At 46.6% G+C, this 15,064-nt stretch overlaps 1 protein-coding gene across 1 annotated transcript; it reads right to left on the bottom strand.

The window, feature by feature from the left end:
- Positions 1-87: 87 nt before the first annotated feature.
- On the bottom strand, positions 88-13,877 carry IKBKB (inhibitor of nuclear factor kappa B kinase subunit beta). Its single transcript, XM_064472697.1, has 21 exons — positions 13,695-13,877; positions 13,518-13,612; positions 12,681-12,798; positions 11,860-11,929; positions 8,914-9,002; positions 8,339-8,428; positions 7,848-7,972; positions 7,422-7,529; positions 6,996-7,125; positions 6,343-6,537; positions 5,980-6,094; positions 5,497-5,620; positions 5,085-5,236; positions 4,911-4,972; positions 3,725-3,834; positions 3,412-3,461; positions 2,739-2,838; positions 2,403-2,550; positions 2,065-2,192; positions 1,250-1,340; positions 88-701 (listed from the first exon to the last, which is right to left on the bottom strand). The coding sequence occupies exons 1-21, from the start codon at positions 13,797-13,799 to the stop codon at positions 633-635; spliced, it is 2,274 nt and encodes a 757-aa protein (XP_064328767.1). The 5' UTR covers positions 13,800-13,877; the 3' UTR covers positions 88-632.
- Positions 13,878-15,064: the final 1,187 nt, after the last annotated feature.

Here is a 15,064-nt window from a genome sequence, read left to right as displayed (position 1 = left end):
CTTTGTTAAACTGTACATCTACACTGTGGTCTCTAGGATAACATCTTACACCTCTCATGTTTTAGAGACCTGCACAGTGAAAGCAGCTTTTCCATTAAAATCTTATTGAGGGTATCAAAAAGAGCAAACCAAAAGTTTACATGGTAGATAATTTCGTTCCCATATAGGAAACAAGTATTAGGTAAGTACAACTGTTACACTTAAGGAAAAAAGTGCAAATCAGCAAAGTTAAGAAATTAAGTTCACAGTTCAAGTATATTAGGAAGGTAGCATCTACCAGTGACTGTGCAAGCTGACTGCATGCGTTGGCCACTGCTCATTAGAAAGCCTAAAAGGCAGCAAAACAACCACCTGTCATGCCTAAGGGAAGATACATCAGGACAGAGAATAGAAATAGCTGCTGTCTTAAGGCACAATTAAGCACTTTCTCCAAGCAGTTAGAAAAGGCATTTCCTACTGTATCTTTGTGAAAAAAATTGTCCAAGAGGTGGATACTAAAAGCGAGGCTGTGTGTATCACATAAGCAGTAGGTGACAGTAGAAGGAGGCACTTGAACTTCCCTTCTCAGAGGCAGCAGCTTTTCACAGTTGGCTTCCTGAAGTAGCATGTCTTCAGAGGCAACCGAAGTGATTTTACATCTGGGTTTGTTCTGGACTGGTTGTTTCTTCTACCTGAAGCTGCAGCCAGCTCCAATCCAGAGCCTAAAGAAAAAACAAGAACTACAAAGTTCAACACTAGTTTACACAGTTGAGAGTTCTCCAGAATAAAGCAGTTTAGAGACTCATAAATTTTACTGTGAACAAGTGGGTCAATATAGTTTAATGATGACCCAGTGCAACTCCTGTAAAGTAAACCCTTAAGCTACTTATTTTTCCTCTTAATATTTTCTTCTTTTCAATATTCTGCCTCATTAAATAGCCATCCCTGCCTACCAACCTGTTGCCACCACAAGACCATCCCGATTTTAGGAGTGCAATTTTGCAGTATTTTCCTACAACAGCCAAGTACCTTCCCCCAGCCTTTATTGTCCAGCACAACTTAAGTCCCCAGCAAGAAAGGAATATGTCCATCAGCAGTCCAAGTGGGGGAGGAGGTGCTTATCTCCAACAACTCCTACTCTCTCCTTCTTCAGAAGTCATATGCATATTTCTATTAGCCATATTACTTATTCATGGCAGAGTTACACAAGCAGAAGTTTGAAGCCATGAGTCTCCCCAGTCCATTTATAGAAAAATATCAGTTATGTTACCATGAAGCTCTGCTCCTGATCCTTCATTGTGTCATGCATCACATTTTCTAGTTGGCTACAGAGTTTCTGTGATTCCAGCAGTAGCTCCTCACTGAAAGAGACAATTATTACACAGTTATTTTCCATGGCAGTTTTGTTTAAAGAGATGCCGCCTCTACCGTAAAGAAATGCAGGTATGCTGCAGAGCACTGAAGAACATTAACCATTACCACTCAGCTCATAAGCTAGTAATTTATATTGTCACTGGGAAAGTCAGTGGCATCCCCAGATTTACTGGCCCATGGGAAAGGAAGCATATTCCAAGTTAGAGTTGGGTTCTTACTGTGTGGAGTCACTGTTGCTAGAGGAAAAGTTGCAAAACAGCCTATAAACTAGAGGATTAAGCAACATACGAGTAAACAAATCAAGGTCTGTCATTCCAACTGGTAACCCAGTTCATTCAGGCAAGCCAGAACTACACGTGCTTGGTCATAGCAATCTCTCCTCTATGATACAGCTCAGCTATCACCTTACATGACAGCGCTCCAACAATTCTTGTTGGCAGTGTACTTCAAGTGAGCCTAACTATTCCAGATAAAACAAACCCTTTATTACTGAGGCAGGGGGAAGTGAAGTGATACATGATTCCATTTTTCATAAGGAAGAATCACAAGCCCCAGGAAGTCCAGCTACTAGGTAGAAAAGACTGCTGACAATGGAAGCTGAACACAAAGTGTAAGATGTGAGAAAGCCTGCATGTCATTATTTCACAAAGCAGGAGCCCCAGCTTCTGTAGCTGCTAATGCCATCGCTACAAACTCCAGACTTTGCCTCACCTTTTCCTGACAGATTCTGATAAATTGTAAGTTCCAGAAGGGACCTGCAGCAGCAGTTGACCAGGGCTACCAAGACGTGAGGTGTTCATGCTCTCTGGACTGCCGGTAACAGGACCGCGTACTTTACTCTGAAGAAACAAAAAAGATTTCAGATTGCAACTATTTCCACTAATTTCCAGCAGCCAAGAGTATGAGCCAGCCTGGAACTTGGCTTTAATACTAATTCAAAATATCAGAGAAAAGAACCATAGGACATACTAAATTTACCATTCATTATTTAAGTAACCTGTGCTACAAACCATATTTTCAGGTTAAACTGGAGTTTTTATTTTACTTACACAAGCAATTTTCAGCAAGTTCCACAGTTCTTTCTGTCGTTTCTCCTGAAGCCTAACAACTGTTTCCTCATCTTCATTCATCAGACTCATCACTTTCTCCACTCTGGGGAACAATTCCAGTGCCTTCTGCTTGCAAACCACAGTTTTGCTATTAGAGAAAATAATCAGATCACACATGGGCAAGTAGGGGAACATTTCTGTAGTTTGTTTTGTGTAACACTGTGTGATCTCATTAGCTGTATGCACCGGTTTTTAAACCTGTAGAACAAAACCTCTTTCTGAAAAAGAAAATGCTTTCTCTCAATCCTCAATAAAAGCTGACACTACAAAGCTCACCTGAGCTGAGCATAAATGACTCTGACTTTTTTTTCAAAGGTCTGGATTGCCTGTAGGAGCAGTCGCACAATTTCTTGGCTGTCACCACTAGTCCTCTGATCTGGAATGGAAGTCAGAGTATTACACAGAAAGCTAGGCTTATAGGACAGAGTGAGAAGATTCTTAGTGGCTTGTTTCCACTGCTGCTTCAATCCTGAAACATCCCAAGTTAAGGTCATGCAAGTTTGAGTGGGATGAATTGCACTGGATTTTAGCCACCACCACCTTCTTCAAAACGATAAGAACTGGAAAGCAGAGTTGGCAGGGTGGGTCTAACGCCTTGGGGCTGCACAGGTGCTCAGTGGAACAGCTACATCTTTCATCCTTCCTACACTGAAGCAGCAGTGTATGCTTGCAGCAACAGCTTGCTCTGAGAGGACCTCTAGAGGATTTTCAAGAAGAGCTCAGAAGGCACCAAGAAAGCAAAGCTGGCCTAGTTTAAAATTGACTCACTCACTCCCCCCTCAAAAAAAGAAAAAAGTGAATGCAGTAGAGTCCATGTGCAGCTAGCATACAGGCAGAGCACACAGGCAGGCCTAGAACGTAGAGAATGTTTTCTCAGTGCTCATTATTGCATCTCCGAAGTTACTACCCACACAAAAGCAAGCTGACTTTGAGCTAAAATGTCTTTTACCTCTTGGCTTCTCTCTCAATCTCCGGTACAGCTCTCTGGCTTGTTCTTCTCTAGAAGACAAAAAGGCACAGAACACAAAGGACTTCTCTAGAACCTAAGTTACAAACAAGTAGTTCAAGAAGTCATATCTGTTATATACCAGTCTGCCATTTCAGACTGATGACAAGTAAGGAGTCAAACACTGTCTCTCAGTGTCAGAGTCCTCACAGTCCCCCATAATTTGGGCTGAAGAGAGAGCACTTTCATTGTCCTGCAGCGAATAAGCTTAGCTAGCAAGTCTCCTGCACCTGAAGTTTGAGGTAGTTCAACTCACAAATCCTCCAGTGTTCCTCCCTGTTTACGACCTAGCGGGCTTCTCTGCAGGTCCACAATGTCTGTCTGCAGGGCCATCATCCTCTTCACTAGCTGATCCACATCATCCTCCTGAAAGCAGGGAAGAACGTAAGCAATGGGACAGTCTCATGCTAAGACACACTACCACTCACACTGGCTCTTCCCTTCTCATTTACATTTCTACAGACTAACGTCAGCAAGATGCAAACAGCAGCCTTGGTCAAAGACAAATGATAATATGAGTAATTTCAATTCAAGGAAATTAGCTTGGTGCTCTGGGATAAAACCACTTTCAATAATTTTTTTATAAAAAATTTGGGCTACGACAAATAGCCATTGAAGGGTCAGACTTTGTAGTAAATGTACTGCTCGTTCCCAGGCCACCATGCCTCCTTTTCTTCTGCTATTCCAGATCTCTTCTCTCATCCTATCCATCACAACTTTTCCCCTTTTCCCTCAGCACACAACCACATCCACTCCTGGCACCCCAAATTCTGCTTTTCACTTGAACTCATTCATCATGTGCAGAAGCTGCCTCTTATCAGACAGGCATTCTGCCCTCTGCCTCCTCCCAACAGGGGACCACCCAGTGTTGGAAAAGCATAAGCAATCAGCTAGTCACCTTTTGCTCTTCTGTCAGCGATGGTCCTTGGCCCTACTTACAGGGGTTACACTGTCTTGCGTCAAAAGGCTGAGTGCATTACTGGGAGCAGGTGCAGAATATGCACCAAGAATGGGAAACAAACTGTTGCCTTTTCAAAATTCAAGACTGATGCTTAAAATTCTTGTGTTCACTCATCTCAGCTTTTGCTTTCCTGCTCAGTTTAACCTATGTTCCGTATCCTCTTTTCAGCTATCCTGGCTCCAGGACTGGGTTAGCAGGACATCTGAGTGCAACCACTGCAACATCTCTTGCATTCCCCAAGATCTCCCTTTTCCCCCTCCTAAGCCTTAACAAACACAGTGAGCTTCATGAGGTAGTGGCAATGGACAAAAATGGTGCCACCCAAACCAAGGCAATGTCAATCTGGAATCAGCCCAGACAGAAGTTGTTTCTATTTAAGGGAGGACAATGAAGAAAACAAAACAACAACAACCACCAAAACAAATGAAATAAAAACAGGCCTCTTTTTCTTGAGGATAAGCAGTTAGATTTAGAGACATACGCGCCCACAAAGTTCCACAGCTTGTTCCATCTCTTTCCAGGCAAACAGCAGCTTCTCAGAAGCTATAGGAATGAAAGAAGAGTGATTTCCTGATGAACCCGGAAAAGCAAAGGTAGATACTTTGTGGGGATAAGAGGCATAAAAAGACCTCTGTTTGCCAGATGCTATACTCACTAATTCCAAATTCAATCTGCTCTTTATACTTTTCCAGATCGATTTGGATGCTTGTTTTAAAGAAGTCCAGCTTTGCTTTCAGCTGCTGGGAAAGGGAGGCCATAGAATTCTTCATCTTCGAGAGGGTACTATTGTAACGTAACAGATTCATCCTACATGGACAACAAGAAGGTCTCATTACCCTCCCAAACTAAAAAACACAGACTTCCATTTATATCAAAAGCAGATACTTCAGAGTGTAGCAGTGAGCACAAAAGCAGTTGTGTCAGAGGACGGAACTCTCAGCTTTTCATTATTGTTAACGACTCTGCTCATGGGCTTCCCCGTTCCAACGGGGTCCCATTCCTGTCCTTTCCCTTTCACCAGGGAGCAGAAGGCAGAGACAAGTATTCTAGAGAAACTGCCACCGTACATGGCTGCTCGCTGCCCCTGCTGAAGCCGGTTACAGTCCTCTTTCAGCATCCGGATTGTGTGCCAGATCTGACCCCACACTTTCCGCAACTGGAAGAAGTGGAGATTCTTCTTTGGATCCTGAACTGGAAACAGAGGGGAGAGGGAGGAGGGAAATGCACGTATCAGCATGAAGCCTGAAAGTGGTGTTATCACATGACAAACCAAACCAAACCATCACTCCTTTGAAGGGCATGTTACCTCTTGCCAAGCCTATAGTTGGCTAAACCTTAATGCAGCTTCCCCAGTATATCAAAATCAAACACTTCCTCTCCTTATTTATTTTGACAAAATAAATGAATGCTATGCCCGTCCATTTTACAGCTTCTTCAGTCCCAATATGCAAAAGCTCTCTCTACTCTTTGCACATGATACAACCCACAAAACACAGGCAGCCCTCTCAACACAGACAACCTCTCACACTCATGCTAGAGAAAGTCCTTACGGATGCAGTCAACACTTTCCGGATGAGGACGCAGGGCAACCTGAGCCTCATAGGCAACTTTCTGGTTATCAAAGAGGAAGAGGAGATCTGTGTCTGCAGCTGCAGTATCATTCACCTGCAGAAGACATAAGACCCAACTAGGTTCTCTCAGAAAACGCAAGCCTCAGTAACACCATAAACAGAACATTCCTCCTCAGCCAAAGACTGAACACCAAAGGGAACAGGGTGCCTATTCTGCAAGGGCTGTTAGGTCTGTGTGGTTACTATGACGAAAGCCTGCCAGAACAGCAGGGAGTGCAGTGCTCCTGAAGTGAGAGCAGTGCCTGCTGATTCACTCAACAGCATGGGAGTATCCAGGCTCACCTTGCTATCAGCTATATGTTTAGCAGCCAGCTTCTGAGGAAATAATGCAAGTCCAGCTTCCTGCAGTAGCTCCTGGTCCTGTTCTGGGATTCCTGTATCTGACTGGATCCTGGCCTTCACTGACTGCAGAGTCTCCTCCTCTGTCACAGGGTAGGTGTGTACAGTTCCCGTAACCATGTTCAAAACATGAAGCAACTACAAGAAGAGTAGTGTGACATGAGAAGGGCTGGAGGCACATTGGTCATGTTTGAGCAGAGATCCCAGGACTGAGACACTGGCCACTGATAAACTGTTCAAAGCACTTGCAGGGCTCAAGAAATCACTTCACAGCTACTTCATAACATTATGCCAAGTCCTTGTCCTCCATCAACTGGAGGAGAGGACACATGGCAAATGAACAGCTTCAGCCACAGAATCCTGCACCAGAATGTGATACTGAGCACACACAGAAGCTGTTTGCTATTCCCAACAAGCTCAGGGTGTATTTACCCTCAAATAAACAAGAAGAAAGCACCTATCACTACCAGGAGACAGCTAAATGAGATTCTGTGCTGTTCCTCTTCCCAGGTTTATGACTCAAGCCTCTTCTCTCATGGTCTATGGACAACTGCTCTCTGGAAATCTTTTCAGGGTAATACAGACCCATTGCTCACCTTCAAGTTCAAAATGTCATCCAAAGCTTTGAAACACCCATTGGGTCCATAGGTAGGATCTGTACCTCTCTGCCGTGGGTGCCACATTAACATGAGTTGCAGCCATTTCTCCAGCCTCCCAGCCAAAACACTGAAGGACCAAAACAAGAAGGAGATCAGAAGAGGTAAAAGTGCATTTGGAGTCACCATACAGTCTGGTCCCTGCACCAGGACTGACAAATAACTTCCCCACCCTGATCACAAATGCAGTGTTTAGAAGGCAGAAAGAGAGACTCGCAACTACACAAGTCTGACAAGGACACAAGCATTGTTTGTGTCATGCACTCAATTTATTCAGATTAACATAGTAAGGCATATAATATAAACCTGGTCCTTTTGCAGAAGAAACAAGGTATCCCAGTATGGAATGAGATTCCTAGTCCTCACCTGTTTAGATTGTTCGGGCAGGGTAAGCTGCTAGAAAATTTGACTTCTCCAGATAAGTCTTCTGAAACAACAATATCCAGCTCACTCTTCTGTCGCACTTTTGTATGCCTAATGAATTCAAGAAAGTACACTGGTGAAACAATTGCCTGCCTTTCCCAGCCCGCATGTTAGAAGGCTTTAAAAGCTACTCTATGGATGTAATACAGATGCCGCTTTGGTTTCTGCTGCCTGACCGGCAGGAGTCAGTCCTGATCCAAAAGAGCAAGTATCAGAGATGCTGAACTTGCTCAGGTAGGTCAAACTCCTGTGAAGGGAGTCTCCATAAGGACAAGGAACATAGGGATATTGCCCTAAGAATCAAGGGACCACAATTCTACTGTAAACAGGTCACATTGCACGCACTCTCATCGCCTGGCCCCATCTCACCATTGCACTGGCTGCCAGTTGGGTAGGAACGGTCGGAAGCCTGTAATGCACTCAAAGGCCAGTGTGCCAAAGCTCCAGTAATCCACCGTCACCGTATACTTCTGCTGTTCCAGCAGCTCTGGAGCCTGAGACAGTTTACACACACATGAGACAAAGCCACCCACCTCTTAGCTCTATCCCTTAAGAGCTCATTAACATTTGTACAACAGATTAAAGACGGTGCTGAATGCTCTGCCTCTTATGAGCTTTGAGACTGTCTCAGAGTGAACAGCAGAGGTTATTGGCGCTCCTGCTTATTTATAACAGACATAGCTAGCAGACACTGAAAACCCAGCGTCAGCACAAAACCAGTTACCTCTGCTAGCTGCAGCGCCCCCCCAAACATACCCCATACCAGGACAAGTACTTCATCCCAGCCCAAAGCCTAATAACAGTGAACTCTATCCCACTGCAAAGTGGTAGCTGCTCTTCCAGCTGAGCTCCTTCCTTACCAAGTACTGTAGAGTCCCAACAAAGGAAGTGCATAGGCTACCCTGATCCAACTCCTTAGCATAACCAAGGTCAATGATTTTGTGTATTAACTGAAACACACAACAGAAAATAAGAACACTAGAGAGAAGTCCTGTTAAAAGCACACCATACAGCAGAGAAATAAAAGGTTCAACTCTTCAAAGACATGCAGGAAAGGTGCCAACGAAGAGATCAAAGTGGAAATGGGAGGCTCCTGTAGATTCCTAAAACCACAAAGTATGTAAATTGCCATTGGCTTGATACACACAAAGCTGGAGACATCACTGCTAATTCAGATCTTTGGTTAATCAGTACAGCCTGGTTCTTTCCTTAATAATCAAAAGTCAAAATGTCAGGTGTTACCAGGAGTCTAATACGACCTTTCGTCTCAGCTGCACGCAGGACACTAGTTCATGTGACACACAGATCTGAGCTACCTGTTAGCCAGGGCTGAGTGCTCCTGCACAGGGACCGCTACCGCTGTAACTGAATGAAGGACATGCTTGTTCCTACACTTACTTGCCTGTGCAGGCAGAGACACCTGGTTCCTTCTTACCCTTTGCTCTCCTTGCTGCAGCACAATGTTCTCTGGTTTCAAGTCTCTGTGGATGATCCTGTTCTCATGAAGGTACCTGAGAGCAGAAGCTGAGACACAGAAAAAGCTACTTGTAATTACGAGTGTAACTAATAGTACCTAGCATGAGCTCAGTCAGGATTCATTTCTACCTAGTATAAGCACAGCTTTGGGATCAATTCTTGTACAATCAGATACATAATGAAACACCAAATGCAAGAGGAAAAGTTGGTGTCAAACACCTCTAGACACAGAGTTTGCTCTCTGGGTCTTCCCTCACCCATATTCAATTGTAAACTGGAATAACGCTTCCTAGCTTCCAGGCAGCAGGGACCTCCCCAGGCTCCCAAGATCTTTGCTAGGTGACTGAGAGTGGTCCTGCCCTAACATCTGCCAGCTCCTTCAGTATTCTGGAGTGAATCTCATCAGGCCCCACGGACTTGTGAACATTCAGTTGATACAGTTGGGCCCTTACCAATTTCAGTGTCCACAAAGGGAAAGTCACTGTTCCTACACTCGTGGTCCTCTGACTCAGGGGACTGGGCAGCCCAAGGTCTGTCAGTATTATTAAAGACTGAAGCAAAAAAAGCATTGAATGTCTCTGCTTTTATTTCATCCCTATTAGTCAGGTGACCATTTTCAACAGGTACCAGTCCAATGTTTTCTTTAAACCCCCCTCTTGCTATTAGTGGACTTTAAAAAGCCTTTCTTGTTGTCTGACATAACACTGGCCAGTTTCAACTCAAATTGAGCTTTGGCCTTTCATGTCTTCTCCCTGCATATATGAACCACAGCTCTGTAATCTTCCTGCAAAGCCTCACCTCACTTCCAGAAATCATACCATTCATTTTGCCTTGTGAGCTCCACGACGAGCTCCCTGTTCAGCCAAGCTGCTCTTCTGTCCTGCTTGCTTGACTTACAACACATTGGAATTGCCTGCTCCTGTGGTTCCAAAAGGTGGTTCTTCAAATCTGACCAATACTCACCAACTCCTGAGCTTTCAAAAGCAGATTCCCAGGGTACTCTGCTAAATAGCTCCCTGAACAGCTTGAATTTTGCTCTCTTGAAGTCCAGGGTAGCAATTCTACTGTCCTTTTTTCTCATTACACTGAAGATTTTAAACGCAACCGTTGCATGATCACTATGGCCAAGACAGCCACCTACCATCACTTCTCCCATAAGTTCTTCTCTATTCACAAATAGCAAATCTAGCAGGCCATCTTTCCTAGTTGGCTGAATACTTGTGACAGGAAGTTATCTCCCACAAACTTCAAGAATTTCCAAGACCGCTCATCACAACAGTATGATATTCCCAGCTGACGTCTGGGAAGTTAAAATCTCCCATAAGGACATGGGCTCCCAATCCAGAGAGACAAAAACTTCTCCTGACCACCTACAGATTAACTCATCAGTGCTAATATCCTGGCTGGGCAATCAAGTGGCTATTGTCAGCTTTTCTTTACCTGTCTGTCTCTTTAACAGTCTTAACCTAGAATTCAAAAGCTGCTCTACCAAACACTTTGTTCTGTCCCGCCCACAAGGTGATCCTCTCCCCATTTCACCTGCAGAATTCTTCATAGGGGATTTCTATACAACATATTTTGTCTGCTGAGAACCACTGAGACCCCACTACTGGCAGACTGATGAATTCCATCAGTACTAGTAAGACAAAAATCTCATCTTAAGAATACACAAAGGCAGAATAAGTGCCCTTCATTTTCTCACACTTGCTCAAGGTTAATACCTTAATATATCTCCCCTCCTGCAAAAAATCATGGTGCTAGGGAACACAAAACTTGGCACCATTCCCAGTTTGGGCTTTTTGGCCATGACTCAGCCCTGGGCCAAAGGGACTCACTTTTCTGCTCTCAGAGACCTCACGTCCCGTTTGACAGCGTTGCATTCCCAGGCAGAGCCCTCCTGTTCAGTGCAAAATGATCCAGCTAGACTTTCAGGAGTTACCAACAATATAACTGTCCTTCTCCTGAAGGACAGTAACCCTAGAAAGACCAACTAGGCATGCACTGTAGGTGATCAGGAAAACACTTACCAATATTATATCAATAGTCAGAAAAATTCCTTATCAGCTACAATTCAGATTATAAAATTGAAAACTTGGGTCCGTTGCTCTTCCCATACACATATAAGCACGTGAACACAAACTTCACTCTAAACATGATCTGCCATTGTCTCTGGTCAGCACTCAGTATCATTTCCTGGTCACTAAGGAGTGTAAGGATGAGGCAGCAGACTATAAATACTCTGGGAACACAAAGGATGGGAGATAATGCCTAACAGCCACACCTGCAATAAAAGCGATGATAAATGCACATTTGTTCTCTTGCCACAAGCTCACTTTCTAAGCATACATCTGTCTCACATGCATTTCTTAAGTATCTTCTCTAAAGCCTTAGCACCTGTCCAGTTTTGCCTCAGCCACAACTCAGTAAGATCACAACATCACTTGCCTAAAAAATTCCACCCAAAAGTCTCTAGACAGCACTTGGCAATCTTTGCACCAGAACTATCTAATATTCCACATAGCAGTAGCCCAAATGCTAAGGAAACACACTGATCACACATACTCTGAAGTCCTGATCATCAGCTGTTAAACTGAGGGTAGAGACTGAATGTGCAACATAATCCAGACTCACTTGGCGAGCATTCAGCTACCCAGAACCTTCCAGGAAATCCTGACTGGCATTTTTGCTGGGCAAGAAAATCCATCTCTACATTTTCAAGAACAACAATCAAAGTTTGGCTCTCCCACAGGGAGGGTTGGCAGAACAAGACAGGAAACAAGTCTACTCTGAACAAAGGTCAGTCTAAGATGGAGTCATTAAGGTCACTGCTGCATATTCTTAGAGTGGATTCAGCACTGAAAGGGCTTCCATAGTTCAGACAACTGAAGGTATTGCTACCACTTACCAATATCAGATAACAAGATGAGAATAGCTTCTTCCCGTAAGCCACAGCAATTCTCCAGCTGATTCAGGTACTGCAAGAAAACAACACAGACTATAATCTTTCCCTCCTGTATCCCACGTGAGGCTCACAGACCCACAAACGCTCACAAATACAAGACATTCCAGTAACAGCAATGGAGTTCTCTAGAGGCACAAAACTCTATGGGATCGTCATCTCCAGTAGCAGCAATTCGAGCTTCAGGCCTTGGTCTGACCACATGGGAGGAGAAAAGATTAGGTGAAAGAAGTGAGCGTCATCCCTATTCTCTTCCTTCTGCTTGCTCCATCTTTCATAGTAATTTCCCCTGTGCCTGGCAGTAGCAACTCATATCTCAGCTCTAAACTCTGGGTTTTATCTACAGACAGATTATAGCAAAGGTCAGAAAAACAATAAGATTAAAATTAACGTGTTATTTTTTCCTATGACAGATAAGAGTTAATCACCCCCAGGAATGGTATAGCCCACAAATGTACCCTGCCCTACGACGGTCTTGGCCATACTCGCGTCCTGTTGTGCATCCCTCGCACATGCCCTCATCCTCTACATGCAAACTCCTCACAGGGTCACTTGCAGCCAAACAACCGTGAAGAGTTTCTGAAAGCACTTAGGTCTTCAAAAGCTGAATGTATTATCAAGGACCAACCCACCAAAACCTATTGATGCCATGACAAGAATTAGGGCATATCAGGATGTAAAGAGGCTTTGCAGGGAAACTTCAACAGAAACCCTAGGATCGGCTGAGAAGGTGACCCTGCCCTTGGTCACCACCCCAGGGACCTCACCTTGCGGAGGTCTCCACCTTGGCAGTACTCCATGGCCAGCAAGGGCAAGTCATTTGGTGCAAGCTTCTGCATCCCTTCAGGGACGTCCCGGGCAGCCACCACATTGGGATGGTTCAGCCTAAGGAGTGGAAATGGGGCAAGTACACAGGATGAGCAGAGCCAGAGTAACACCTGAAAGACGATTGTTCTGCAACAGCTCTGCGGTTTATCATGCTCACAGTCATCACGCAAACTCTTACAAAGATGTTAATCCTTTTAGAAGCTGAACTAGCAAATTCTAAAGGTCTGCAATTCACCCATCCTTCACGGACCTGTGGTCCATGGACTCATCCCAACTCTTAGCGTTTCACGTGCCGCCAGCCCGTTCCTTCGATGCGCGTGCACAGCAGATCTACCGAGGAGCCACAGAAGGCGCCTTGCGAAGGAGCGTGATGCAGCCTGTTGCCGCCCTCCAGGAAAGACCCAAGCGGCGATCGGACCGTTGCGTCCCACAAAGTCAACCCAAGCCCCGAAGGTCAGCCCAGCACAGGCGCTAAGCTAGGCAAAAGAGCAGCTACGCGGCAGAACGGCTGTAACGCTGAGGGCGGCGGCAGCGGCCCCGAAGGAGGAAGCCCAGGACCCGGGACTCTGACGAAACACAGGCGAGGCTTTCTCCAGCGCGTCCTCCCACGCGGTGGGTCGGGCGGCAAACGGCCGACAGCCGCTCCCGCAGCGCAGCCGTTAGCTCCGCGCCGGCGGCCGCCCCCGCCGCCCCGCCCCGGCGGCCAGCGGGCACCGGGCTCCGCCCGGCAGCGCCAGGCCCAGGCCCGGGCCCGCCGCCGGGGCGGGCCGCCTCACCTCTTCATGATCTGGATCTCCAGCGCCCAGCGGTCGCGGTTGCGCGGGCTTAGCTCCTGCCGGCACTGCTTGATGGCCACCTGCTCGCCGGTCTCCTGCGGACACAGCACGGGCTCGGGCTCGGGCTCGGCTCCGCGCGGGCCCCACGCCGGGCCGGGCCGGGCGGCCGTCGCCTACCTTGTTGTGCCAGCGGACAACGTTGCCGAAGCCGCCGGTGCCGAGGCGCTCCTTCATCTCCCAGGGGCCGCAGGTCTGCGCCTGCAGGGCCGGCGGCCGGCTCATGGCGGGGCCGCCGCGCTTCGGCTCCACAGGCCCGGCGCTGCCTCCACCGGCGCTTCCGGCTCCGGCGGCAGGGGGTGCGAGCGCCCGCCCGCCCTTAAAGGAGCCGCGCTGCCCGGGCGCGCGCCCGCCCGCCCTTAAAGGAGCCGCGCTGCCCGGGCGCATCTGCAGGTGCGTGGGGCGGGAGCTCCCGGCCCTGTCGCCAAGCCCACCCTGCCGAACAGTGGCGTCGTAGCCATGGTCGCGGCCGCCATCCTTCCTGAAGTCAGGGACTCGGGGTGAAAGCAAAACAGAGCTCGTGGGCGAGTTAAGGAAAATCACAGAGCTGCTCTCCTTCCCACAGCATCTTTAAAATCTGCTAAACGCACTGAAATATGCTCTTTATCTCAGTTCCCCACTTCACCACCCAAGCCAAAACACTGTTCCGTGCATTACGTCGTTTAGATACAGCTTCCTCCGGGCCGGCTGGCGTGAAGCACTGCAAGGCCACTGTGAAGATGCCCAACAGTACAGGGAGGGAGGTGCACAGCCGGACCCGCAGCACGGCCAGTCGCACGCGCTGAACCCGCAAAGGCCACCGGGCACAGGGGGGTCCCGCTGGGGGGATGCAGGCCTGCTGTAGGATGTCACGATGACACATTTCATCGCTAATGTTAAGCAGTCCTGCCAAAGCTCTATCCCGAAACAGGATCAGCTTAGAGGTAAACCAGTAGATGGTCCTCAAGAGAGGAGATGCTATTGTTGCTGGCTTTCCTAAAATATGTTAAGCACTACAAATGGCACCCGCACCACACTCTCTAGACAGCTATAGTTGTCCTTAAGGTGTGAAAAGCCAGGAAATAATAGCTTCTGAAAACTCCCACAGCCATTACTTTGTTAGCATCTTTAATCTAGGAGTCCTGCAGCAAATAGCTGTTCTCAGCAGTGTCCAATCGCCTTTTTTTCAACAACTGGCAGTCCCTTCTGGAAACAGTCAAACACAGCTGCTCTAAGTCAGACTTATGGCAGTAATGTTACCACCAGCACTGCGACTTTCAGGGAAATACATGTGGTAATCTTGACACAGATTTCCGTACAGAGAAGAGCTAAACCTTGAGTCACCAGTGTTTCATCTTCTCCAATATGCAAAATAATCGTTGCCACGCTTCCCAACTGAAGACTCTGTGCAGCTCCTTCCCGAAGACAGAGGTCCTTCACACATCATTTCTTATGTCTGTGCTTACACTAAATTGTAACAGGAACCTGATTTCTAGAGAATGAGTTCCTAA

Source organism: Phalacrocorax carbo, chromosome 24 (genome assembly GCF_963921805.1).
Source record: "Phalacrocorax carbo chromosome 24, bPhaCar2.1, whole genome shotgun sequence".
Taxonomy (NCBI): domain Eukaryota; kingdom Metazoa; phylum Chordata; class Aves; order Suliformes; family Phalacrocoracidae; genus Phalacrocorax; species Phalacrocorax carbo.
The sequence above is the reverse complement of the archived record's forward strand: the minus strand, read 5'-3'. Positions and strand labels throughout refer to the sequence as shown.